This window comes from Plasmodium vivax, chromosome 5 (genome assembly GCF_000002415.2).
Source record: "Plasmodium vivax chromosome 5, whole genome shotgun sequence".
In the NCBI taxonomy this organism is placed as follows: domain Eukaryota; phylum Apicomplexa; class Aconoidasida; order Haemosporida; family Plasmodiidae; genus Plasmodium; species Plasmodium vivax.
Window position 1 is genome coordinate 286,739 of NC_009910.1, and position 24,938 is coordinate 311,676.

The 24,938-nt window shown below is 45.1% G+C and overlaps 9 protein-coding genes across 9 annotated transcripts, besides 32 other annotated features; 3 read left to right on the plus strand and 6 right to left on the minus strand.

Annotated features, from left to right (window-relative positions):
- Nucleotides 1-371: 371 nt before the first annotated feature.
- PVX_089060 (hypothetical protein, conserved) lies at nucleotides 372-3,200 on the minus strand (the record flags this gene model as incomplete). The annotated part of the gene is made up of 1 exon (XM_001614853.1): nucleotides 372-3,200. The coding sequence occupies one exon, from the start codon at nucleotides 3,198-3,200 to the stop codon at nucleotides 372-374; it is 2,829 nt and encodes a 942-aa protein (XP_001614903.1).
- Nucleotides 630-690: a microsatellite.
- Nucleotides 771-799: a microsatellite.
- Nucleotides 1,149-1,172: a microsatellite.
- Nucleotides 1,429-1,464: a microsatellite.
- Nucleotides 1,639-1,671: a microsatellite.
- Nucleotides 3,201-4,557: 1,357 nt separating the features above from the next.
- Nucleotides 4,558-6,985, minus strand: PVX_089065 (hypothetical protein, conserved; the record flags this gene model as incomplete). Its single annotated transcript, XM_001614854.1, has 1 exon — nucleotides 4,558-6,985. Exon 1 carries the CDS (start codon nucleotides 6,496-6,498, stop codon nucleotides 4,558-4,560), a length of 1,941 nt encoding a protein of 646 aa, XP_001614904.1. The 5' UTR covers nucleotides 6,499-6,985.
- Nucleotides 4,571-4,592: a microsatellite.
- Nucleotides 4,812-4,838: a microsatellite.
- Nucleotides 5,987-6,008: a microsatellite.
- Nucleotides 6,180-6,200: a microsatellite.
- Nucleotides 6,986-7,107: 122 nt separating the features above from the next.
- Nucleotides 7,108-7,129: a microsatellite.
- A 453-nt stretch (nucleotides 7,130-7,582) lies between these two features.
- Nucleotides 7,583-7,607: a microsatellite.
- A 1,531-nt stretch (nucleotides 7,608-9,138) lies between these two features.
- Nucleotides 9,139-9,213: a microsatellite.
- Nucleotides 9,214-9,656: 443 nt separating this feature from the next.
- Nucleotides 9,657-9,777: a microsatellite.
- Nucleotides 9,778-10,178: 401 nt separating this feature from the next.
- Nucleotides 10,179-11,954, minus strand: PVX_089070 (hypothetical protein, conserved; the record flags this gene model as incomplete). Its single annotated transcript, XM_001614855.1, has 1 exon — nucleotides 10,179-11,954. Exon 1 carries the CDS (start codon nucleotides 11,472-11,474, stop codon nucleotides 10,179-10,181), a length of 1,296 nt encoding a protein of 431 aa, XP_001614905.1. The 5' UTR covers nucleotides 11,475-11,954.
- Nucleotides 11,557-11,705: a microsatellite.
- A 643-nt stretch (nucleotides 11,955-12,597) lies between the features above and the next one.
- On the plus strand, nucleotides 12,598-13,747 carry PVX_089075 (hypothetical protein, conserved; the record flags this gene model as incomplete). The annotated part of the gene is made up of 1 exon (XM_001614856.1): nucleotides 12,598-13,747. One exon carries the CDS (start codon nucleotides 12,598-12,600, stop codon nucleotides 13,492-13,494), a length of 897 nt encoding a protein of 298 aa, XP_001614906.1. The 3' UTR covers nucleotides 13,495-13,747.
- Nucleotides 12,945-12,987: a microsatellite.
- A 39-nt stretch (nucleotides 13,748-13,786) lies between the features above and the next one.
- Nucleotides 13,787-13,857: a microsatellite.
- Nucleotides 13,858-13,952: 95 nt separating this feature from the next.
- PVX_089080 (hypothetical protein, conserved) lies at nucleotides 13,953-14,749 on the plus strand. Its single transcript, XM_001614857.1, has one exon. It carries the CDS (start codon nucleotides 14,205-14,207, stop codon nucleotides 14,520-14,522), a length of 318 nt encoding a protein of 105 aa, XP_001614907.1. The 5' UTR covers nucleotides 13,953-14,204; the 3' UTR covers nucleotides 14,523-14,749.
- A 54-nt stretch (nucleotides 14,750-14,803) lies between these two features.
- Nucleotides 14,804-14,848: a repeat region.
- Nucleotides 14,849-15,044: 196 nt separating this feature from the next.
- Nucleotides 15,045-17,493, minus strand: PVX_089085 (hypothetical protein, conserved). Its single transcript, XM_001614858.1, has one exon. The coding sequence runs from the start codon at nucleotides 17,197-17,199 to the stop codon at nucleotides 15,151-15,153; it is 2,049 nt and encodes a 682-aa protein (XP_001614908.1). The 5' UTR covers nucleotides 17,200-17,493; the 3' UTR covers nucleotides 15,045-15,150.
- Nucleotides 15,329-15,407: a microsatellite.
- Nucleotides 15,803-15,871: a microsatellite.
- Nucleotides 16,334-16,388: a microsatellite.
- Nucleotides 16,692-16,864: a microsatellite.
- Nucleotides 16,748-16,777: a microsatellite.
- A 1,530-nt stretch (nucleotides 17,494-19,023) lies between the features above and the next one.
- Nucleotides 19,024-19,063: a microsatellite.
- A 43-nt stretch (nucleotides 19,064-19,106) lies between these two features.
- Nucleotides 19,107-19,131: a microsatellite.
- Nucleotides 19,132-19,393: 262 nt separating this feature from the next.
- Nucleotides 19,394-19,532: a microsatellite.
- Nucleotides 19,533-20,051: 519 nt separating this feature from the next.
- On the plus strand, nucleotides 20,052-20,767 carry PVX_089090 (hypothetical protein, conserved). The gene has a single exon (XM_001614859.1). It carries the CDS (start codon nucleotides 20,273-20,275, stop codon nucleotides 20,750-20,752), a length of 480 nt encoding a protein of 159 aa, XP_001614909.1. The 5' UTR covers nucleotides 20,052-20,272; the 3' UTR covers nucleotides 20,753-20,767.
- Nucleotides 20,420-20,569: a microsatellite.
- A 183-nt stretch (nucleotides 20,768-20,950) lies between the features above and the next one.
- Nucleotides 20,951-21,047: a microsatellite.
- A 443-nt stretch (nucleotides 21,048-21,490) lies between these two features.
- PVX_089095 (translation initiation factor IF-3, putative) lies at nucleotides 21,491-22,097 on the minus strand (the record flags this gene model as incomplete). Its single annotated transcript, XM_001614860.1, has 3 exons — nucleotides 21,491-21,715; nucleotides 21,830-21,896; nucleotides 22,036-22,097. The coding sequence occupies 3 exons, from the start codon at nucleotides 22,095-22,097 to the stop codon at nucleotides 21,491-21,493; spliced, it is 354 nt and encodes a 117-aa protein (XP_001614910.1).
- Nucleotides 21,754-21,792: a microsatellite.
- Nucleotides 22,023-22,045: a microsatellite.
- A 583-nt stretch (nucleotides 22,098-22,680) lies between the features above and the next one.
- Nucleotides 22,681-22,795: a microsatellite.
- A 341-nt stretch (nucleotides 22,796-23,136) lies between these two features.
- On the minus strand, nucleotides 23,137-24,580 carry PVX_089105 (hypothetical protein, conserved; the record flags this gene model as incomplete). The annotated part of the gene is made up of 6 exons (XM_001614861.1): nucleotides 23,137-23,259; nucleotides 23,521-23,619; nucleotides 23,747-23,854; nucleotides 24,067-24,162; nucleotides 24,375-24,433; nucleotides 24,508-24,580. The coding sequence occupies 6 exons, from the start codon at nucleotides 24,578-24,580 to the stop codon at nucleotides 23,137-23,139; spliced, it is 558 nt and encodes a 185-aa protein (XP_001614911.1).
- Nucleotides 23,168-23,187: a microsatellite.
- Nucleotides 24,529-24,668: a microsatellite.
- The last annotated feature ends 270 nt before the right edge of the window (nucleotides 24,669-24,938 follow it).

Sequence of the window (24,938 nt, forward strand, 5' to 3'; positions counted from 1 at the left end):
CTCGTGTGTGCATTTATCCACACATTGGTGCACATCGCGAAGCTGTTTTTCTTTACAAAAAAAAAGACGAAAAAATAAGTGGGGAGAAAGGGATCGCGCGGGAGGGGCCATGAAAAGGGGTGGCTGCTTAGTTCATTCGTTCGTTCACTCGCTCGCTCGTTGGGCGGGTGACCAAACGGGCACACGGGAAATGTGCAAGCAGATTAGCACCCCTCATGGGGCGCAGCGGTAAGGCCATTCCTTTTCACTGCTTGCCCAAGCGCATCGCAGCATCATGTGCGCGGGTGTTATAGGGTTAAAAGGAAGAAGGAAAAGTTATCCTTTTCTTCAAAATAACTGCCTCATCACCGCGCGCACCACCCCGCTGACGACTAGACCTCCACATTGAGGCCCCGCCCAACCCTGCCATCCTTAACCTGCACGCAGTCCCTGATTGCGCCATTCCGATAAATGCACCTCCTCAAGTTGACCGAAAAAATCATATGGTTTTTTTTGCCGAAAATCTGCTTAAACTTTTTCAAGCAATCATACAGGTGTTTAAAGCTGTCAAAGTGCAGAATTAAAATCCTTCCATTGTTGTGGACGTTCACCTTCCTCGTCTTCATTTTTTTATTTTGATTTTGATAAAAATCTGCAAATGACTCGAAGTTGTTGTTCTTTCCCTCCGTGGCACTGTCATCATCATTTGCCCATGCTTCCAATTTGATGTTTTTTCTTTTCTTAAACTGTAGAAAGTTCCTCTTAGAAATTTCGCATATATAATCGTACGCTTCCCCGCTGCTCATTGCATTTGCCTCACCAAAAATCGAATCGCAGCTTTCAATTCGGATGTTGCTGTTTCGGAGGCAAATTTTGCACCTCCTATTTCTGTTTTGCTGAGAAATTGGTTTGCCACCATCTGAGGGTACTCCTGGGTGGATACTTCGACCGAGTGGCTGACCCCCCTCAACAAGGCAGTTCCCCCCCTTGGAGACGCCCAATTTGGGAGCAGCTTTCCCATCCCCCCCTTCACTCAAAACATCCCATTTGAGTAAAGAAGCATTTAAGAGCAAATAAAATATATTATAAATGTTCAGGTGAAAAGGAAGGTGCGTTATTACCATAATATTTTTATTTACACACTTATCTACATACACTAATTTGTTGAAACAGAAAATGCCAAAGATTCTCAAAAATTCGCTAGTGGCTAGGGTTGCAGATTTCTCCTCAAAAAATTCTACAATTGCGTATAGCTGTGTGTAGCTATTAAGGTTAAACGAATTTTGAACCTTTTTTCCGCTAGTGCATCTAGCTTGGTTGCTCTTCCCCCCTTTTGCATTTCCACTTCGTATACTTCCAACCTTCTTACTCTTAGGGGATTTTACATTTTGAAAACTCTCCCTCTCTGCTTGATCGTTTAGTGCGTTTATGTCCACCGTTTTGAGGCGGTCACTGAAAAATTCCACGTTTTTTATTTCTCCACAGAAGGAGAAGGCCTCCTTCAGCTCTGCCCTCAACAAGTCGTAGTTGATGATGGGCAGGTTGTATACAATGATGAAGTTGTTTTGGTTCATCTGCGTTGCGGTGGAGGTCTCGTTTACTTCGCGGGGGAGGTTCGCTTCTCCGGGGCAGTGCACTTCTCCCGCGTCCCCCTCGTCGAAGTGCACATCCATTTCGTACACAATTTTGTTACTGGGGCTGAACTGCCTCTGCTGGTAGAGCGCGCGCGGGGCCTTCTTCCCCCCCCGTTCCCCCCGGTCAACGTCGCCATCTGCGTTTACATCAGCGTTTACATCAACGTTCCCACCCGCTTCCCCCTCTCTGTGGCCGCTCTCCCCGCAGAACGCCGGGCCATCGCCCGCCTCCCCCCTGTCAGCAGTTCCTTCCAAATTTGAGAAGGCCTCCTCCTCCTCCTCCTGAGGAAGCGCTCCCCCGCCCTCGGCATCCCTACTGGTACACATGACCTGATCATAATTAAACGTGTGGCTAATATCTTCATCCTTTAACAAATCAATCGACTGAATAAACAAACAAGTCAGCACATGGCTGTACTCCTGTGGACACATGTTGTGAAAAGCCTCAAAGTATTTTATTTTCCGTTGGAGATTCTTCTTCACCAACTTGCTATAATTCTTTATTAATTTTTTCACCTTCTTAATATCCCCATCTACAAACTTGTCATATATTTCGTACAGCAAATTGTTATATGCGTAGATGTTTCCAAAATGTAGTGACGCTAAATGCTTGTGAACAAAATTCGAGATGTCCTCCACTTGGTTCATTTTCTCCATCAGGATGTTCCCGTTTTTACTTATCATTTCAAACTGTTTGTAGTAGTCATCCTTGCTGAACTTTTTTCTCACGCATTTGTCGCCTTCGCTCTCTTGGGGGGCCTTTTGGGCGCCCCTCTGGACCGCTCGTTCGTTCTCCCTTGGGGGGTCTACCTCCACGTCGTCATTTTGGCAGTTTTGTTTTCTTTTCTTCTTTGGCTTTTTCTTTGCATTTGCATTTCCATTTGCATTTCCCTTTTGCTTTTCCTCTTTCTTTCCATTGTGACTTTTTTTTTTTTGCTTTTCCCCCCCCACTGGGGCGGGGCAATTCGGGGGGCCTCCCCTGAGCGTCCCCCCCCCGCGCTTCGCCCCATCACCTTTCGGTTTCCCCTTTAGCACATTTTTTTTCTTTGTTTTGGTTTTTTTTTCTCCAACAACACCCTCGTTAGTGTCCTTCTTACATGCTTCCAAAGGATCGGTCTTCGCCGCTAATTCTCCCACGTTGGGAATAACACCTGAGTGTGCATTCGGGCCTACGTGCACCTCCTCCCCTATGGGGCTACACATCCCCCCCGCAAGACCGTTAGCCGCTCCCTGGCTCACCTTCACCTCGGAAGTGTCACCCCATTGGGTATTTCCACCCAGCTGCGGAGGGGGACCATTCCTCTGTGCATTTGTGCCATCTAAAGGTGCCTCCCCATTTGGGGTTATAACCCTTTCTGTTTCGCCCCTCTGGGTAACCCCCCCCCTGGTGACATCAACACCCTTGTCACTGCCATACACGGAGGACCTTTCTACCAGCTTTGAAAAAACGGAATAGCTTTTCTTGCTGATGAGAAGGTTCCCCTTAAAACTGAAGGGAGCAGGGGGACACACCTTCGGCTTTAGGCAAACCCAGTTATTGACATAATAAGTTTGTAAAACTGTGTGAAGTCTTTTCCTCCTTTGCATCATTCGAGTGGGTATAGCTAATGCCCCCGTTTATTATCTTTCCTATTTTTGCGTGTTAAAAGGGGGGGAAAAAAAAAGAAAATATTATTACAGTCCTCAGCTGGGGGGCACATATAAGTAGGCACATTTCACAATTGTGCGGCTCCCTTTCGTGCTTCTCTACATGGAGGCAGCGGCAGATGAGCAAAACAGAAGCATCCGTTTTAGCGACAGCCAGGGGATTCTTCCTTTTCGGATCTTCAGAAGAACAGAGTCTGCAATCCGGTTGGTACATTTCGCAAAGCGTGTTTTGGAATTCCTTCGAATTTTTTTTTTTTTTTTTTTCTACATTTGTGGACTTGTAATCCGCAAGCATTCCGCCCCCGTTTCTAGCGCTGCATTTGGAGTGTAGAGCAGGTGCTGCTATTCTGCCCTCTTCATTCGTTCATTCGTTCGTTCATTTGTTAATTTTGTGATTTTTTTTTTTTTTTTTGCCCTGTAAACGGCTCCATACGTGTACACGTAAACAGCGTTAACTCTGCTGGAAGAACGAAATGCAGCGAGACCTCCGGTGAAATTGCCGCTGTTCAGAGCGAGCCCATTTTGACGACGTCGTTCTTTGCACGCTGGTCCGCTGGGCCCCCCCGGGACTGCCCAACGTTCTGCAGCTACGCATATGCGTATACACCTATTTATATGGATAGATGCACACGCGCAGATGCTTATCTGGGGGCCACTCGGCCTCCCCCCCTTCGCGCACGTTTCCCCCTTTTTGGTACGTGGCCACAGTTCACCTTGTGGTATGCCGTTTTGAAGGCCCCTTTTTTTTAACATCATCATAAGGGGCAAAATGAGAAAAGTTAAAAACGCGGGACCAGCCCCACACGCACGAAACGTGCACCTATGCTGCATAATCAGGGCGCCTGAATACACATGCATGGCTGCTTTACATAAACGTGCAAAAAAAAGGGTGGCGAAAAATGGGGAATACCAAAACAAGAAAAAATAACGAGAAAAAAAAAAAAAAAAAATATTGTCGCATTTTGCATAAAAAGCGATCTTCATATGCTTCTATGTTTTTATACGTGGTACATCTACTTGCACCTGCGTAGAAATGGCAGGACGCTGGACGTGGGAACGGCGGACGGGGAGTCATCCTGTGAAGTCCCCCCGCTATCCGCCGATAAGAGCATACATCAGTGTTATCACTTGATTGGGTGAAATTTGGGGATGCCAAAATGGCAAACGGTGAGATAGCTGGGGAGGGGCGGGGCACTATTTTAGGCAGCCACTTGGGTGTATTTCCACTTGCGTGTACTTCCACCTGGGTGTACTTCCACTTGGGTGTTCTTCCACCCCGCGCAGATGTGCCCACAAGTCAAACCTCCGAGGGAGCCCCGTCTTCCCCCTCCAACTTGAGCTTGTTAAGCTTTTTGCTGCCCAATTTGGCCTCAAAATGGAGGCCCGCATTCTTAGCAAAGCCGATGGCCTTCACCAAATCGTCTTCATTCGTTGCTGTACGCAGCAAGCCCCTAATCTTTTCATCCTTGGCAAACTTGTAGCCCTTTTTTTTATTGTTCATATTGCCTCTCTTGTTTTTGTTTTGTGTGTGATACCCGTCCGCTATGTTAGGCAAATTCTGGGGCTCGTAATTGGGGGGCACTCCCCCCTTGAAACTCTGCGTATAAGATGTGGACGCCATGTTTTGAAAGAAGCTTTTGTTTCCCGCGCCTTTTTCTTGGTTGCTATTTCCAGCGAAGTGGTTTCCCTTGGCTCTGAAGGGCGCGTTATTATTCGCTTCGTAGTTGTAGTCCCCACTGGCGTAGTTTCCACTGGCGTAGTTTCCACTGCTGTAGTTTCCACTGCTGTAGTTTCCACTGCTGTAGGTACCGCCTGCATAATTTCCACCGCCATAGTTTTGACCTCCGTAGTTGAAGCTCCCCCCCGCGTAGTCGTAATTTCCACTGGCGTAGTAATTTCCGGCCGAGTACCCATAGTTGTTGCCTCCACAGTTGTTGCCTCCAAAGTTGTTGCCTCCAAAGTTGTTGCCTCCAAAGTTGTTGTAGTTGTTCCCGCCGTACCCACCGCTGTTTCCTCCGTACACACCGTTACTGTCTCCATACCCTGTGTTGCTTCCTCCATACCCTGTGTTGCTTCCTCCATACCCTGTGTTGCTTCCTCCATACCCCGCGTTGCTCCCGCCATACCCCGCGTTGCTCCCGCCATACCCACCGTTATCATTCGTCGCGGCATGGTTCATGTGATCCCCCGGCCAGTGGGACTTTTTCTTCTTCCGAATGGAGCCCGCATTCAGGGTAGAGGAGTACATATAAAAGTCAGTTACTACCAAATCATCCGTGTCGTGATAAACATTCGCCCCGTTGTTTTTTTTACTATAAACATTCATGCCGCTATTTTGAAAGTACTCATTCCTCAAGCTGTTTTGCTCATTCTGTAGTAAGATCATTCCCCCTGCATTTTCACCCATATCTTGAGGATTAAAATATTGGAAGTTATTGGCCGATTTTGGGGGGAAATTTTTTTTCGGGAATTTTTTCACTACGTTAATGTTACTTTTGTGTGAATCATTTTTTGGAGATGCGACGAAAGGCTTCGGGGTGAAAGCTTGCTTGGCTGGTTTGTTTTTTAATCCCTCCTCTTCATTCTTGGGCTTATTATTTTGCTTCGCTTTTATCCTTTTTTTTGCCTTCAATTGTTCTACATCAATTTTTTCGATTATCTTGTTTAGTTTTTTGATAAGCTCCACTTGGACCATTACCCTTTGGTCGTCGCTGCCATCCGGGGCGGTGTTCGTGGCCCCTTCGCTGTGTTCCTTCTTCTTTCCGCCTTTTCCCTTCTCGGCATGGTCCCCTCGAATGTTGTCCCCTTCAGCATTGTCCTTTTCTGCGTGGCCCTTTTCTGCGTGGCCCTTTTCCGCCTGACCCTTTTCCGCCTGACCCTTTTCCGCCTGTCCCTTTTCCGCCTGTCCCCTTTCCGCCTTGCCGCTTTTCTCTGCCTCCGCGTCCACCTCCGGAAACTGCTTCACAATTTTGATTATCTTCAACAACTGTGTGCGCACAATTCTGTATTTTTTTCTGAAATTTTTCCTGAGTTCCTTTATTTTGATGTCATATGCCTTGTTCGCTATTTTGCTGTCGTGTTTGGAGAAGGAGGAACCATAAGACCCTGACTTGGTCAGTCCATTTTTGTTGCTCGCCGTTTCGAGCCCTTTTTTTTTCCGTATTTTTTTTTCTGAACTTTCTTCTTCCCTTTTTTCGGTGTGCAATGAGAGGTCTTCGTTAGCGAATATGTTCCACATGTTCGTGCCGGAGGAGGGGGGAGGCTTGGGGCGAGACGCCTACTGCGCGCGGCCAGTGGTCCACACTAGGCTGTGCAGTCACCGGTGCGCTCGGTTACCCCCCGAGGAACGCTCCGCCCAAATGAGCAGCGAAAGCACTCCGTCAATTTTTCACACCGTGACGTAAAAAAAAAAAAAAAAGTGAAGCGGAAGTAGCTACGGCTATGTTTCGCAGCTGAGGGGACCGTTGGAAGTGACGCTGCACGGGTGCGTGGCAAAAAAAAAATAAAAAAAAATCAAAGCTATATCAAAGCTGTCGAAGTTACCAAAATTACCAAAGTTACCAAAGGTACCCAGTTACCAAAATTGTAAGCAAAATTATAATCCAAGTGGACGGAAAAAATGTAGAAGCTACGTCAACGCATGCGGCGAAGTCGAAAGGATGAACCAAGCTTGACGCAGCAATGCATGCAGCAGCCTGAGTCACGTGAATTACAAACCCTCAAGTTAGTAGAGCGTACATAGAAAGGGGGGGGAAAAAAAAAACAAAAAGCACATCATAACTCTATTTAATTAAACACACTTCAAAAAAAAAAAAAATAAAAAATGAAAAATAAATAAGGGTACGTAACAAACCGGGCAAAGGAATGTCCTAGTGACACCCCAAACTGTTAGAAATATGCTTGTGTGCACGGAGAATTTGCCTACAGGTAGGTGCGTTAGGCTACTTCCCCGTCCCCTATAAGTCAGAAGGCCGCGAATACATGGTCACGCACATGTACATACACGTGTGCGCGCACACGCACAGGTGTACATACACACAGGTGTAAAACGCGCAGGTGTACATACGCACAGGTGTATATACACACACAAGCAGGCAAATGCTCACCTACACGCCGTGGTACGCCCACACAGGTAGTTACACACAACGGTACGCCAACACAGGCAGTTATACGCAGAGGTACGCCCACGCACTACCCCTCCCCCCGCGCATGCACAATTCACCGAGCAAGGAACGACTGACTGCATACGTAACATTTTAGACGGGCTGGCCCATTCTACTTGTTTCTCTGCACACGCGTGAAATGGGCGCCACGTTTTCCTAAGCTTTGTTTCGCCCCAAATAATTTTGAAGACTGCAGTTTGTTTCCCTTTTGCTGGAAAAGGAAGGATGTAGGAAGGAAAAAAAAAAAAAAAGGGGGGAGAGGGGGTACGAAGCAAAAGTTAAAGGTAACAAAGGCTTCTTAACGAATCGCTTCCCTTCTAGAAGTCTGTGCAGTTGTTAGCGGCCCCGCTGAACAGAGCACCTAGCGGGGTGTAACATGTGCCAGTCGTCAGATGAGAGTCACGCGCACGCCCCGTTCGTACGCCGTATGCAACACTTAGGGCCCTCCCCCGGACTGATTGCTCACACTTCTAGAGGGGCTGGCGCAAAAAGGTATGTACACGGAAAAAAAAAAAAAAAAAAAAAAAAAAAAATACATATATATATATATATATATATATACGTGCGTACATGCATACAAACGCACGTACACTTTGCCGGTGTATGCACAGGCCTACACGTATCACCTATTTTCGCAAACGGGGAATCAAAAAGGGGAATAAAACTGAAGTGTAGATTGCTCGTGCTTTTTTGTTGCTAGCCAAGCATCTGGAAGCCTCACCTTTTCTCTTGTTCTATATATGTATATACATAAGCGCATAAGCAGTTCACCCACACGTTAATAAATACACGTAAGAGCCACTAGGGAAGCATGCCACAGGTAAAAAATGCACAAAAGAAAGTAATATACATATGCACGTTGGTAGGTATATGTCCCCTTTTCGCTTTAGAACAATGTAAGGGGAATACACATACGCCCCCCCTTTCTTTTCTTAAGAAATTCGCCGCATCACGTATTTCTTCAAAATGACGAAAAATTGCACAAAGGAGGGAAAGATATGTATCTGCGACGTGCACTCTGTTGGTGAACCCCCAACAAGTCATCGTCAAAGCATCGTCAAATTATTGCCAAATTATTGCCAAATTATTGCCAATTTTTCATCAAATTTCAAAGCAGGTGATTTTTTTTTTTTTTTTTTTCACAATGAACTCTTTCAGCACCCAAATAGGTATTTCATTTAAAATTTTGATAATCCCCTTTTAATTATCCCCAATTATATATCCCCGGTAGCAGAGCATAATAACCCCCCTAACTGTTGTTTAAAAAAAAAAAAAAAAACAATTCCATTTCAATGATTTTTCAATGTTTTGCCGCCCATATTAATAACACATAAAGCCCCCTTTCTCGTTTGACTTAAAAAAAAAAAAAAAATCGATATATATATATATAATACATATATAAAAGGTTCCATATTTTTTTACTCATTAAGCACCATTGGGCAAGAGTCCAGAATGGCATATAGTAGAAGTGAGTTTGCAAAGGGGCATTGGTATGCCATTTTCGTTGAAGCATTAGAATTATAGAAGTGTGAGGTATTCCTACTGACTGATACGATACACTACATTTTCTTATTTTTAAAAAAATGATCATAAAAATAAAAAAAAATAAAAAAAAAGCCGAAGCATTGAGTAAAGGCTGTGTGACAAAATATCTGGTTTTACCTGCCCCGACAAACAATGAATTTTTACATTTCGCTACGCCCTGCCTCACATTGCCTCATAATACCTCATTTTGCCGCTCTTACTTTTCGGTCCTTCTTCGCCCCACTTTGCTACTTTCATCCCTATAGCGAAATGTGGGGGGTTGTGCGGCATATCAAAACGTGCATGCACCAAATTGATCAAAAAATATTTATCTGAATGCCGTTAATTTTTACCCTTACGTGAAAGTGCTTGATGGGTATTTTTCGTCTGGAAAATGTTATTCGCGTGTACATGTAAGTATGTACGGGTGTGGGGATGAACACGCGCAGCCGCCGTTAGCAGCAGTTAGCCGCGTGTATGCGTTCCCCGCGTAAGCACACTGACAAGGGGCGAATGGGGGGGGGGGAAATATGCACATGTAACGCACACATGGGGTTATCAACATGTGGCCACATCAACATATGTGCCCACTTGTTGATGGGCCTATTTGCATACTCCCCAGCGTGGGCAGAACTATGCCCAGTGCCAAACGAAGACAAATATAATCAGGTGCTAACCCACGTGATGCGTTCAAGTGTTGCGGCATCTCAAAAAAAAAAAAAAAAAAAAAAAATTAAATACGCAAACGCGCAAACGCGCAAACATACAAACATGCAAACGCGCAAACATGCAAACATGCAAACATACAACAAAACAAACATTTAAACATTCAAACGCACCGACTGACCAACGTGCACCCCCCCCTGCATACGCTGCACATACATTTTACCCACGCGCGAGTAGACAAACGAACTGCTCCCCGTGGTGCCGTAAATACACTTATTTAACAAAACAGGGGGGCAGCACCGATCGCGCTTATTTCCCTCACTGGCTTACCTCCGTGCACTTGCCACCCCTTCAACAAATGGACCTGCAAACACTTTTGTCACGGAAAAGGCATACACAAGTGGGGGACGACTCACAGGGGTACGCCCTTTTAAGCACCCACGAGGTTTGTGCCATGATTGAGCACTTCACCATGCTCAGGCATGCACTCTCTGTGCAACTTTGCACCAAATGGTCCTTATTTTCCCCTTTGACAAATTTCCCCCTTGGGTCGCCTCGTTTCGACTTATTCTGCATCCTCGTCACCCGCTTGGGCACCGCCGTCATCAGTAGCATCGCCGTCATCAGTGGTACCACTGTCATTGCTTGCATCCTCGTCAACGACTTCCGCGTCGCCCATTTCCTCCTCGCCCGCTTCCGCACCAGAGGGAACTTCCTCCCGAGTGCCCCGCCTCTTCTTCTCCTCATCCTCCATGTTCTTCTTGATTTTATTCAAATCAATCACGCCCCCATTGGCGTCCTGCACATTCTGCTCGCGGTCATTCACAAACACCCGAGTTGTCCCCTCCTCGGGCTTTAAATCGACTACTAACAGTTTGTCACCCGCATCCTTTTTCCTATTTTTCCCAATCTTCTCCTGCACACTTTTAACATTATTTGTGTTAACAAGCATTCCTCTTATGCCAAAGTGATAACAAGTGGAGGCCTCTGCCAGGCTATTAACCCAAGAAGCTGTTTTTAGCCTACTGTCTGTACATAAAATTTGGTTACTATTTTTGTATGCAAAAAGAAAGCACTGCTCCACACTGCCAATTAATTTGATAGGTAGCTCCAAAGCATTCCACAAGTAGGTCATTTTTTTTTTATTTTTATAAAAAATGGTAAAGCCAGAGTTGTTAATTTTCCCCTGTACATTGTCAATCGAATGTTTTAACCCATTAGAAGAAGTGACAAATTTTAATTTCCCCGTTTTGTGAATATCACAGCTCCTGCCTTGCTGTTCATAATTGTAATTTTTATTGTTGCCACTTTTCAAATGCCTTTTTAGCTCTTCTGCTTTGCTCTCCAGGTAATGCGACTTTTTATTCAGGTAATTTATTTGTTCTAAGTTATGTTGCAACAGTTTTCTCGTTTTCTCTTCATCGCTCCCTTCTCCATTGCTACTCCTTTTTAAATTTTTCAAAGCACGATCATGCGAGTCCTTTATTCGTTTGGATAGGTATCTCTTGTTTTTTGCCTGCCCCAGCAGTGCTTTCACTTCTTCTTCGAGTGAGGCGTCGTAGTCGCTTTTTAGAACTTCTCCCTGCCCATCACTACTGCCTCGCCCATGGGTGCCATAACCCTTGTAGTCGTAAAACTTCCTTTGTAAGTCCTTTAACTTGCTAGCTATAAAACTCCCTAAGGTCTTCTTCAAGTCGCTTTTTACCTCCACGGGAGTCAACTTGTCAAACGAGTACAACTGGTGCGTTGCGTAGGACACGGGCAAAAGCGATTGACAATTCGTTTCCCCATGTGGCGACAAACAGGTTAACAGAAAAAACGCAAGTGACAGCGTTACCTTGGATTTCACACTTCTTACCATTTTGTTTTCCAAAAAGGGGGAAGAAAAAATGTTCAAATGGGAGGGGCTCAGGAATGACGACCCAAAATTTGTCCAATTCTACTTACCACAAATGTATTTTAAAATGCCTTCGCATGCACTAGGCGGGAGGGGGTATGGGGAAGGAAGATGTATGCCTACTAAACAATAAGCCAGTGACTGACAGCTGGGTTTCTCTTCAGAGAAAAATTGAAAGGCGCAACTGCGTGTGCTAACTTCTAGCACCTTTTATTTTTTCGGTGGGAATGGTTGACCAGCCCTAAATTGTTGGCTCCCAATTTGGAAGTTGCAAAAACGGACAGGGGTAACTACGCATGCACGGGTGCTATCTCACACAGGTATGTGGGCGTGTATACATAAACATATAAACATATATACATATATGTACATTACAAAATGCACGTTTTTTTTCCTGCTAATTCACAAAAACAAGCAAAATTTTTTGTCTAACAAATTTGGCACAACGTTTAAACGGCGCGCGGGTTATCATTCCATTCGTGTGGATAAATGGAAAGAGCTCATTTTTAAGAAAAGCCAGCATGGAGCCCCACATGTTGGTGCGTACAGCTGTGTGCACACAAGTGTATACATTTACATATACACATTTGTGTGCCTTTTTTTTTTTTTTTTCTTTTTTCACCCCTGTACGTACACGTCACCCTCCCTGATTATTTTTCCCCTTTCCATTTTTAAATTAGTAAAATTCAACGTTTTAGTGGGACCCACAGGAAAACGCCCGAGCGTGTGTGTGTAGAGCAGCATTCGGGATTATCTCACGCTGGCACACGTATGTTGTCATCATTGTATGCACACTCCAACTGATCGCTCACATTTGTGGAATTTCTTCAAGACTTGCTAAAAATTGTAAATAACTGAAAAAGGTTTCCTCTTACAGTTAAACTATTTTGCCATTCAATTGTTTTTGTTTGTTTTCCGGTTTGTAGCACACTGTCTGGCTTTTTTTTTTTTTTTTTTTTTCCTGCAAAATTGGCTATTTAGCTATTTGGCTATTTTCCTAATTTGGCTATTTCTCTAATTTGGCTAGCTACGCTGCTTATTTTTTTTTTTCCAAATTGGCTAGCTGAGTCCCCGCGCACAGAACAAAATGAGAGTTCTCTCCCTTTTGTCCGCCCTCTGCCTCGTTTCCACCTGCCGAGGTCACAGGAATTTATTTGCCAGAAATAACTACCTGCAGTACCTGCGGTCACAGAACTTCATGCAGGAAAAACCAAAGTTCCAAAAGCTAAACCAAAATTACTCGGAAGACCTGAACGAGTTTGACAACTATGAAGATGACGAATTGGATGCGGAAAATGTTGAAGCGACCAGCAAAGAGAGGGTGACCCAGAAGAGTGGCACCAGCAGTAGCAGCAGTGAGAACAAATTAGAATTTAAAAATATCGAAAAGGAGCTGAACAACATGGGCGAAATTTTACACGAAGAAAAGGATAACCTTCTCCTAATGGGGGGCGGTCGCGAATGCTCCGTGAGCGACAAAGGCACTTTAGATGTGTCACTCAACTCAGGTGACATTTTTAACTTAACCAAGTACACAGTCGAAATGTCCTCATCGGGAATACTCATTAGGGATACACAAAATTCCAACGTCGTCAAAGAAATCGCATTTGACACTGTAAAGCTTCCAATAGAGACCATAGAAGAAACGAGGGAATGCTGGAAAATACGCTCCCATAAGGAAACGTTCCTCTTTTGTGAACGAAGCAAAGAAGCCAGAGATAGGTGGATTACTAACATGTTAAAAGCTTTGTTCTGTTATAATACAAATAATTTAACTATTGACGAGGGTGTGCAGACGGGACTTAGCTCGAAGGTGGACATTCCAAAGGAATCAACCGTCGACGCTAGAATAGCAGCTTCTTTGAAGGATGAGCCAAATGGCAGTGGAGACAATTCTTCCCATGGTCGCGCAAAACGGAAAGGAAATAATAACATTACCATTTCGAATTTAAAAAATGACAAACCAGAAATTGTGGTTAACTAGTGCGCGCGACGCTGAGGTGACGAGGCGAGGGGGTGAGCATATGGTGACCCTTCCCTTGTCATTTGGTTGGCAAATCTCCGCCAATTCGCTTTTCACCCTTTGTTTTAGACGGTAAAACATTAGTAATACTACTAATGGGATTACCATTTCCGATCGACTGAGCTCTTTTTTTTTTTTTTTTTTTTTTTGTTCACCATTTTTTTGCCCTATTTTGTTGCCACGTTTAATTAACCACCGCGTTAACGCAAATTGCAAAAAAAAAACGATGAGCCTTTTAACACACTTGTTTTGCCAAAAGGGGGGAATTTTTCACTTTTAAAAATGTATGGGTAAACTCCCGGGGCGTGGAAGCTTCCCAACATATATAGCGTTAGCTATTGACGCGGGAAGGGGCCTTACCCATTTTGTTACCCCTGCGCGTAGCAACGCAGCTGCGAAAAAAGTATGTATGTATAATTAGGAAAAAAAAAAAAAAAAAGAGCGTGAAAAAAACGCTTAAAAAAAACGCGTAAAAAAGAAAGGCATCTAAATGTAGGTGTGTAACTCACTTGCACATCCACTCTGTGCAGCCGCGAAGGTGGGGGCGCGCCAACCAGCGGAATCTTAACATCACCCTCCTGAGCAAAAGCTGCACATGGTACCGCACAAAAGGACGTGTTGGTATACTGGAATGAAGATGAAGAACGCGCTGACGTGACAGAACAGGGTATATGCACATTTCCCATTTTGCTCCCTCCCTTTTTACAACCCTCGCGCCACTCCTCAACAGCATGCTAGACGTAAAAGCAGATACCCCCCACCGGAAGGCATCCAACTCGTGCAAGAAAATACTAAGCGATATGATCGCATGTTACCAAAACACGATTTGTTATAAGCGGGAAAACGCCACCTTCGAAGAGTGCCTACACAACCATGACTTGAACGAGGTGGACGAAAACTGCATCATTTTGCGAAGGGCCTATGCGCAGTGCCGACGTAATATCCTCAATGGGAATTTTAAAATGTTGGGTAACCCCCTCTCGAGATGATTCAGTTGGAGGGGGGAGGGAAGGGACCCAGATGGCTCTCCTAAAATGCAGCAAATCGGGAGAAAAAGGAAGAAAATGGGATGGGCATACGGCAAATAAAAAAATATACATATATATATATGTAATAAACGAATGCACGAGGAGTACATAAAAGACACCCGCCCCCACGCGATAACTACGAATAAACAATTTAAAAAAAATTATACTTGTAAAAGTATACACAGCTGAAAAAAAAGGGGCAAATTCGCCTGACGTGTGCAGGCATAGGCTAACTTATACACTCCTGTGTACTGCACACATAAAAACACTTTTAAAAGTACGCAACAGTTTTTTTTTCCACCTGTTTCTTTTGCCCTTAAAAGGGCTACGTGCGCTTGCAACACGTGTTCTCACGTGCACACAGAATGCGCTTTACAAATTTGATACGTTTTACCAATCAGGTGTTCACCTCTGTGCACCTTTAACCATACCTTCTCCCCCGCTGGGAGTTTTTTTTCCGTTCCTTTTAAACTTTTTTTTTTTACACCATTGTGAGTGTGCTTCACTGGGTGATGTGCCCCTCACGTGGTGGGTGACATAAAGGCGTTTGCATAATATCACATGATAGCACTGGTTTGGATACCCCCCCTTAATCGCCGCGCCCTTTGCGTGCAGCAGCCCTGCCATTAAATTTCGGTCTCTTTTTTTCCTGGGCATCGCCTTTTTTTCCGCTAAAGTCTCGAAGTTTAGCCTTTCCGTCGTGCTTGAAATAGGGGGAGACATAATGCAGGGGGACAATCTGATTCAACGTTTCGTCGTCCGTTTTTAAAATATAGTCGGTGGTGAGTTTAAAAGTTTCCGGCTTCACCTTGAAGTATTTGAACCGAATGGGCATGTCATCAATTAGGTCTTCATAAGCACTCGAGTCGTTCTCCAGGTATTCCAATTCGCTATACTTCTTCTCACCGCCATTGCGGTTGTTACTTTTGGGTCCACTTATGTCGGGGGCATTCCCTTTTTGGTAATCCTTTGGAGGCGCGCAATGCAGAGGTACTACCTGCTTCTTCAAATCATGTTCATGTGTTATTTTTTTAAAACAGGGTTTACACACGGCAAAGTTGTCGCAACAGGTGCACTCGTACACATAATTGAGGGGGCTAATAGGCACATTGCATTCGTCGCATAAAAACCACATATCGTTCGAATTTTCCACCGTACCCGCATCTTCACCGGTTGCCTTTTTTTTTTTTTTTTTTTTTTTTTCCTCCTTTGGAAGGCACATATTGGCAGTGTCGTTATCCTCCGCGTCTCCCCCCCCCTCGCCGCTAACAGCGTTTGCCCTTTTGCGGTCCTGTTTGCTTTCCTTTTTCTTGCCTTTTTTGCTGCCCTCCATTTTCAAATCCTCCGTGAGGTTCTTTCGCTTCCTCTCCCTCTGCCTCTTCCTCTTTTCTCTCCGCTTTTCCCTCCTCTTTTCCTTCCTCATGTCAATCCTCACGCTGCTCTTTATTTGGCGCGGGTTGGAATTTATAATATTTCCATTCTGTTCTTCATAGCGAAAATTGTACGTCTTTTCAAACTTGGCAGCTTTATCCAATTCTTCATCGTCAACTTCGTCAATGTCTTCATAAACGTTGTGGATTTTATCTTCCCTCCACAATTCTTTCAAAATATAGTCCCTTAAAAATTCTTCATCTTTATTTAAATTGTCATTCCAGTATTCCTTTAGCAGTCCATCCTCTTCCTTTACAATTTTGGACGTCTTTAGGAAGTTTTCATAATATGTTTTTTCCTCCAGAATTTCCTTTTCCGTTTTTTCCTTTATGGTGAAGAAATTTCCATCGTCACCTTCATTTTCGTTTTGTTCCTCTGCAATTTTGCATGCCTCTATAATTTTTTTTTTTAATTCCTCCTGCTCGTTTAGGTAGCTCTTTTTGTTTTTTTGCGAGCAGGCTTCTTTTTCCTTCTCGATCAGTTTTTCCTCCTCCTCGTCAATGGCATGCGACCCCTCCTTCATTAGGATGTCTTTGAAGTAGTCCGCATAGTTCAGGCTGCCCCTGCTGGCGGCGCTTTCGCCCACTTGGTCAACTTGGCCCACTTCGTTAACTTCGCCAACTTGGTCACCTTTTCCCCCTTCGCTTCCATCCCCTTCGCCTTCCCCCCCGTCGTCCGACACGTCCGTCTCAAAATCACTGTCGTGGAAAAAAAAGTCGCCCTCCTTGGGCAGCAGGCTGGCATCTTTACTTTTCAACTTGAGTAGCAAATCGCTGAACTTTTTTTTAAACTTGGAAGTGAGCAACAAACCGTCATGGTCTTCATCACTGCTCGAGCTTTTATCGTCACTTGACAGGGTTCCCTCATCTTCTTTTTCCCCTGATACGTTTTCGATTCCCTTACGGTTCGCCTCATTTTCTCCATCGCAACTTTTTAAATCGCAACTTTTTACATCGCCCTTTTGAATTTTCCTTTTTTTTCTTCCCTTTCGTTCTGCACTTTCTGAGGAATCATTTTGAAGACACTTATCATTGGCGCCCTGTTCGTTTTTTGGCTCGGCCCCTTCGTCCCCATGATCAGGTTTTTCAACCGTTTCGTTTTTTTCTTTAACAAGGGGCGGGGCTGTTCCATCCTCCACTCGGGCGCTCTTTTTACTTCCCCCCTCTTCGACCTTTGCAGGGTTTCCAACTTCCCCAGTGGTGCTCATTTTTTTTTTTTTCCTCACCCTTTTGGCCTTCGCGTAACAGACCAATCTGCGTAGGCGAGGGATCTGGTAAAACTCACGTTATACTGGTCAGTTGCATAAGTTGCTCCTGATGGCACGTGCTTCGTACCAGGCATCGGTGGGTACCTCCGCCGCGGTATATGCTACTCTGCTTCGATTTTATTTTACGCGTATCTTTTGCACGTTTGATGGGTACACGATTTGCGGGCACGCCAGCTTACTTTTCCGCCTACTTGGAAATCCGCTCGCCCAACAGGTGAGAGATTATATGCGCATAAAAAGAGCTACGCATGTGTTATTTTATGTTTTTTTTTTTTTTATTTATTATTTTTTTTTTTTTCCTTCTTCGGGAGCGAGAAATTTATAGTCCCGCTTCCCTTCCCTTCGTACGGAATTTATTTTACAAACATTAGAGGGGGGCGGAGAATATGCAGATTGCATGACTGACCGTCCGAAGAACACCCTTTCGCTTTTATTTTTATGGATGTATTGCATTTAATTTTTTTTCTTTTCCTTTTATTTTCCGCCTTGTTCGCCTTGTCCTTTTTCCCTCTACATTTTTTTTTCCCTTTTACGGGGTTAATCGCACTGAACCTTTGGTTATACTATTTTTACGCCGTTTTTTTTGGGGGGGCCCCAATAGAGGGCAAAAAAAAAATTCAGTTCATACGCGATTGTGGCAAGAAAAAACTGTTGCCACTTTGGCACTTCACTACGTCGCAGATTATGCCTTTTTTTTTTTTTTTGGGCCACTTTCCATGCAGCTATGACGCTCCACGTTGATGCAAAATAAATTCACGACATATGAAAATGCAAGGCATGCGAGGGCCGAATTTTCCGAGCGAAAACAAATAAAAATAAAACCTTATCGAAGGAGCCTTCGCAAAAAGGGATCCCCCAAACGGTAAGGGCAATCCCCTCGATGGTACGCTAACAACACGCGGTGATTTGTTTCTTCTCCGCGCATGCTCAGATCGTATGCCCAAAGCTTGGCCAACCTCGCATACTTATGTACAGCAGCGCTTCATTGGCTCCATTAAAACGGTACTTAAAACGTAGGGGTCAAACTGGTTATCCATTTCTATGGCGAAAAAATAAAAAAATAAAAAGGAGCACTCAAAATAGCCATTATTCTTCAACTCTGTCGTGACATACGGGTGTCCATATTTTAATACACATTTGGAACAAAAAAAAAAAAAAAAAAAACACGCGCTGTGGTCATGCTCGTGTCTCTTCATATGATGAGGACTACACACCGTGGCGTATCTTCGCAAAATTAAAGCCTATACTTATCATCGCTGCAAAGTGAAGCAAAAAAGGAGGCAATCCGTACGGGTTAGCCGTGCAACCATAATGCATATAACGCTGCACAGTTGCTGTGCGGGTGTCCCGCCGCGTGAGCCATGTCATGGTGTACTGGTGGGGCAACTTCCACGCGCAGGCAAAATGGACAGCAAAATAAACAGCAAATGGTGCTCTCTCCCCCTCTCTTTTTTTTTTTTTTCCCTCTTCCTCATTACATACAGTGGTTGAAAGGGAAGCCGCAGCGCAACTGGGTCATAGTATTTGCATAAATTTCCTAAAAGGGGAGGGTGGAAAATGCAAGAGGCACATTTGCACAGTTGCCTGAGTAGGGTTCCCCCCGTGCTGGCGTTTCTTTGGAGTTTTCCCATTCTGGGGGTCTGCCCTCCCCCCGTGTGGGCACGCCCTTACCGATGTACTTCATTGACAAGTTATAACCCATGTCGTTGTAAAACAACATTTGCTTTTCCATAAATCGTCTTCTACTTTCGTTGGACACATGCATCGTATCAAAAAAGGAGATCTTCAAGTACCTGTAGCCGTAGTAGGCGCCGTAGTAAAAGAGGCCTACGAAAAAGGGGGAGGGGGAGAGGAGAGAGAGAAGGCACATTGTATGGGGCAGCTTCACAATATGCTTCTTTTGAGAATGACTGATGCGCTGTGCACACAGAGTGAGTGCTCTTATAGTACCTCCACATATTCCAAACAGAACGCTGTGGGTTATGCTCGGGCCCTTAAGGGCGTGACATATCCCCCCGCAGAGGCGTCTACAAAATCCTGGAGGGAAAAGGGAAAGGGTGGCCACATAAGTTAACGCCTGTGCAGCGGTGTGCACAGATGGGTACAAATGTTTCACCCAGCTGTTGCCCATTTGGGGTGTCATGAACGGGTGATTCTCCCCATGAGGTTATCCGCCAAATAGGCCCCTTCTTTTTTTTTTCCCGTTTCTACACATTTGATGGGCACAGAAGGGGGCGCGCAAAATGAGGTGTTACCTGCTTTCTTCTGTTTCTCCTCCATTACGTTATTTGCCATTTTAGCGCTGCGTGCGGATGGCCACGAAGTTGGGAATGCAGTGTGGGAGGAGTGAACACTCGATCGTTTCAAATTTGAAGATAAAACGGAAGTGTTCAACACAGGTGAGGGGAAAAAATGGCTACGTAATGGTGCTGCTCATCGGTTTAAGGAGCTGGAAAAAAAAAAAAAAAAAACAACAAGTAACAAACAAACGGGGGAACTCTTTAGCGGCTAAGCGAGGGAACTGCTAACCGGCCAAACGAGTAAACAAAGAGGAAACCATCGAGCGCACCAATCCTGTGCATCGTTTCCCCCGCATACACTCGTGCGGGTACACCACATGACGCCCGGTGCATGCACCCCTTTTTAATTGCCCATGGCGGGAAGTGCTATGTGGCAAAAAAGTGAAGCACTAAAATGGGGGACTTCCCGCCGATTAACTTCGCTTTTTAACCGTCTCCTTTTTCCCCCTCCTGTTACATTTTGTTCGTTTGATTTGGGATTCCTTGCCAGTTGGCACCCCAGTGAGGCAACTTCCAAAATTCTCAGAGTCAGGAGAGCGAAAGGAGGCCCCCCTCACCTTTTTAAAGATAGTTAATTTGATCGAAGAGGAGCACCTGGGAGGAAGTTGAATGGATGGTTTTTCCACTGCTTTTCCACTGCTTTTCCTCCGCCTTTCCCCCCTTTTCTTCACCACTTCCCAAACTACCCTTTCACTGCGCCGGTACGTGAAGACATGTCGAAGAAAAAAAAGAGCGCGAAGAGGAAGAATGGCAGCAGCATAGTGTACTCCCACCCGAAAATCACATCCACCATCTTACTATGCTCATGCTACTTCTTCTACGGCATATTTGGCGTAGTGTATGTGATCCTCATTCTGATTGCCATTATCTTTTTAAACCTTGACCACTCGAGCGATGGCGGTGGTGGAGGTGGTAGCGGGGGAAACGCCATAAGCGCATACTCTATCTTCAACAAGGGGAGGAAATACCTAATTGGTGATTTGCGAATGAACCAAATTGAAACGGAGTTGCGGAACAGGAAGTTTAAAAACGAAGACAGTGACGATAACTTTATTCGATACGATGACATTAACAAAAATAAATTTTACGTCAAGGGGTCCTCCAAGTATAATAACAAGTTGTGCACCTGTGGGTCCAACAGGAAGTTTAAAAAGTGCTGCGGAGCGATGAAGGACGATTCATCGGATTATTGAAGGGGCAAAAGGAAGGAAGGGGGGAAAGGAAGGAGGAAGAAGGAAGAAGAGGCAACTCCAGACGTGCAATTTGTTGACATTTTTTCCCCCCCAATTTGGCCACACCTTCCGTGGGCATGATACTCATACACACATTTGAATCACAAAAGGAAAGAAGTTCACTTTTACCCCGTGAGAAGGGCCACACTGGGTACGTTACGGTCCGTCAACGTTTGGCCAGTAGTATACCCCCCCAATTATGCTCCACACCTCACGCGCGCCCCCAAACGGACAGGGCACTTTTCCGCACAGGGGAACCCCCCGCTGTAATGTATTTTTTTAATTTTTTAGTTAAACGTGCGCCACCGAAGGGGGAAGCGCAATAAGCGGTCACCCACAAACAACTTTTAAAACTCCCCTTCAATTGCTGCCAAGTAGCCACGTAGCCAAGTAACCCAGCAGCCAAGGCGCGTTCATAAATGCGACTTGTTCCAAGCTGAGGGGAAAAACCCACAAGCGAAGCGAACAAAATTGAGGAAAGACCAAAAACGTTGTTCTCCCCCCCCATACACATAAACTCACATTTGAGATGGGCGGGGGGGCACAAATGCTGATTGCACACAAAAAAAAAAAAGAAACAAAGAAAGAATTATCACTTATAGATGGTCAAACCGTTGTGGCGGTTTTCTCCTTTTCACGTGGCTCCAGACACGTACGGAGGCACACACCTACGTTTGCTTACCCTTACGTGCGTGCGCCCTACTTAATGCCTCCTTCTTTTCCTCCTGCTGCTCCCCCCCCGAGTGAGCTTTCATTTTTCCTCTTGGCCTTCAAATTAAACAACTGAGACACCACATTGCCGTTCTGCCGCATGCTCTCCGAGTTGCCGTAACTTTTTAATTCTTCGGAAATTTTTGCGAAAATTTTTTTTACATTTTCCACGTTGGTGTATTCCCTGCCCTTCAGCGTCAAAATGAATTTTACCTGCCGGGGGGAAATATTGCGGAGGCTGTGATAAACCCACAAGTAAATTTGTGTCATCGCACCTATGCTGGTTAATTTACTTTCCACACAGAACTGTGTGAAGGGCGTGCTTACCCGGTGTCTCCTCAGCAGAAACTGCTTCGCTGAATTTATCTTTATAAGCAAATCGTTGGCCCCAATTCTGCGAAGAAGCGGGTGGGGTGCGCGCAGGTGGGCGTCAGCGCGGTGGAGCAGCCATACGATGTAAGCAGCACATAGACGCGGGCGGACACACGTATAAACAGACACATGTATAGATGGACGACCACTTGGCCCATTACCTCGGCGTTATTCGCAACTGTTTGACGACCTTGTTTTCCGCCTTGAGCTTCAGCTGCTTCATTTTCTTTTCCTTAATTGTGAAAAGTGGAGTGTTTTTTTATTTCTCTCATTTGTTTGCGTCTGTATTTGGCGAGGTGGCTGTGCGTGTTCATGGGCTCACGTTGGGGAGTTACAGACGCTTCTCTTGGTTAAGCAGCTTTACGCGGTGAACGCTTCTTCACACCGCATAACCTTGCGCCGGTGTGCTTCGCTCTGCCTACCTGCATGTACCGTTCGCGCCCCTCGGAGTAGCTCGACGCATCATTCGATTCCCTCAAGTGAAACAACTTTGTGCAACACACCTTGGGGGTGTAAAAGCAGCAGACGTACTCGCTATTCCTCAGGGAAAATATAAACACATGTGCCAGGACGAAAAAAAAAAAATTACTTAACATTATAAAATGTTAATGGGGAAAATGAGAAAACGAGGGAACACCCAAGCACAGAGGTTGGGTAAGCACGCTGGGTCTCAGGAAGTCATTTTTTCCGAGTAGCTAAACCATTCGGGGGGGGAGGAATTCCAAAATGTATTTTTTAAAAATACGTTAAAAAAAAAAAAAAAAGTTGAGGGGGCACGCGAAATGGGAGAAGCAGCAGGGGGGCACAAACGGGGGTTGGAAAAGGGCTTCAAAAGGGGCTTCAAAAGGGCTTCAAAAGGGGCTTCAAAAGGGCTTCAAAAGGGGCTTCAAAAGGGCTTCAAAAGGGGCTTCAAAAGGGGCTTCAAAAGGGGCTTCAAAAGGGCTTCAAAAGGGGCTTCAAAGGGGGCTTCAAAATGGGCCCCAAACGTGCGACTAACACATTTGAGGAATTGCTGCGTGGCTGGGAACGCCGCCAACACCGCCAACACCGCCAACACCGCCAACGCTAGTAGCGTCCCCGTTTGTACACCTTCCCCAGAAAACTCCTCACATTGGTAACCCCTTTTCCTTTATTCATAATTTACAATTTCGCGTTTTAAAAAGGCATGCGAATGTGTGCGCAGCGCGTCTATACATTTTGTTCACATAAAGAGGGCAAAAAAAAGGACGAAAAAAAGAAAAAAAATAATTAAAAATAATTCCCTAACGCTCCTTCCTCGTGGTTATTAAAAAATTAAACATGTTCGCATATGTGCTCGAATTGCAGTCGTAAAATTTTTCCTTCTTCCTGTAGAGGTCCAACAATTCGTAGGCGTCCATGTCGAACTGGCAAAGCAGGGGGGTAGAAAAAGGAGGTAAAATGTGGGGGAGAGAAATAAAGCGCCCATCCATGGAACCAAATTGGCAAAAAAGGGGGAAACAAAAACGAAACGAATAAACTTGTACGGCGGTGGCACGACGGATGAGCTAATTTTAACAAAAATGGTAAATGGGTAAATCAGCGGAGGAACAAACGGGCGGGTAACCCTGTTCACTTCTCCTCTCTCGCACGGGGCACAGAACGCCCCAAACGAAGGCGCCACTTACGTCGTCTTTTACGCACGCGTCTGCGCCGTATTTTATCAGTAGGGTGAAAAATTCCGGAAATCCATTTTTTATAGCAATGTGCAAAGCGGTGTCTCCTTCCTGACGCATTTGAGCAGGTAAAGGAGTACATTCTGTTTTTTATGTTCTCTACAAATTATTTTAAGTGCCCCTTTTGGTAATTTTAAAAAAGACGTATCCCCCTTAAGAGGGCGTATTATACACGTACCTTATTCTTTAAGTCAATGATATCCTTGATGCTGTTCCGGCAGAGGATATCCAAACAGTAGACGTTGTTATTCAGCGCGATGATGTGCAGGCAGGAGTCTCCGTTTTCCTGAAAAAGGGTGCAGGGTGTAGGGTGCAGATAAACGCTCCATATGGTATGTAAAAGGGGAGAAGGAGACCGTTTCAACGTCTTCTTAACCCCAGTGTGCGTTTCTGCACCGTCGATCTTGGCATTTTCTTAAAAGTATTGTCCCCCTCTCCCCCCATGAATTACATTCCGCTTTAGTAACCAGTCAGTGGAATGTTTTTCTCCCCCCTTACATTAACATGCTTATAGTCACACCCATTGCTCAGCAGAAAATAGAACATATTCGTGTCTTCATTGTGGGCGCAGATGTGGAGTAGGCTGTTGTCGTTCTGACGGGGTGAGCGTAAAAGCAAATGAGTGGATGCAAACGTGGATGCAAACGCGGATGCGCGTCTGCTTGCATTTCCGTGCAGGCATACACAGATGTACAATGCACGATGTGCAATGTCTGGGCGCAGGGTGTGTGTTATATGCCACTGTCATCCCCCTTTGCGCACTTAAAAAAAAAAAAAAAAACACCACATCCACCCTTTGTGCTCACCAAAAATTTGCTATTTATGTCGCTATTCTTTAGTAATTTTTTCGCTCTCTTTAAGTTTCCTGAGGGCGAAGTAGGTTGGGATGTATGCCACAGGTGTGCAGGCAAAATTTACGCGCGCTTTCGTGCGACATACCTATGAAAACGCTTAACCCCAAATCTGACAACTTGTCACGCACGCTGTCGTTGATTATCGTTACAGAGATCATTTTTGTTTAGCTTTCGTTTGAGAGGGGGTTTTCAACTGGGAGTTTTTTGCGCCACGGTTCGTCGACTTTGAGGTGGGGCCCTTTTCTTGCAAGTGCAGCGCGGTGTTTCTGTTCCGCTTCGCTTCCTTTCGTTTTGCTTTATTTATTATTTTATTTTTTTTTTTTTTTTTCCCCTCCGCTGCTAATTCGTCTGCGCACGCACTGCAGATTGTTCACCTGCCCACCATTTTCCGTTGCGCGCTTAATCAGCAGGGGCGCTTGTTTTCCACCAAAAGCGTCTTCCTGCTTACTCGGTGAAAAGTTCAAAAAAGGAATAAACAAATAGCTTACTCCTACGGAGGGGCAAAACTGCAGTTCT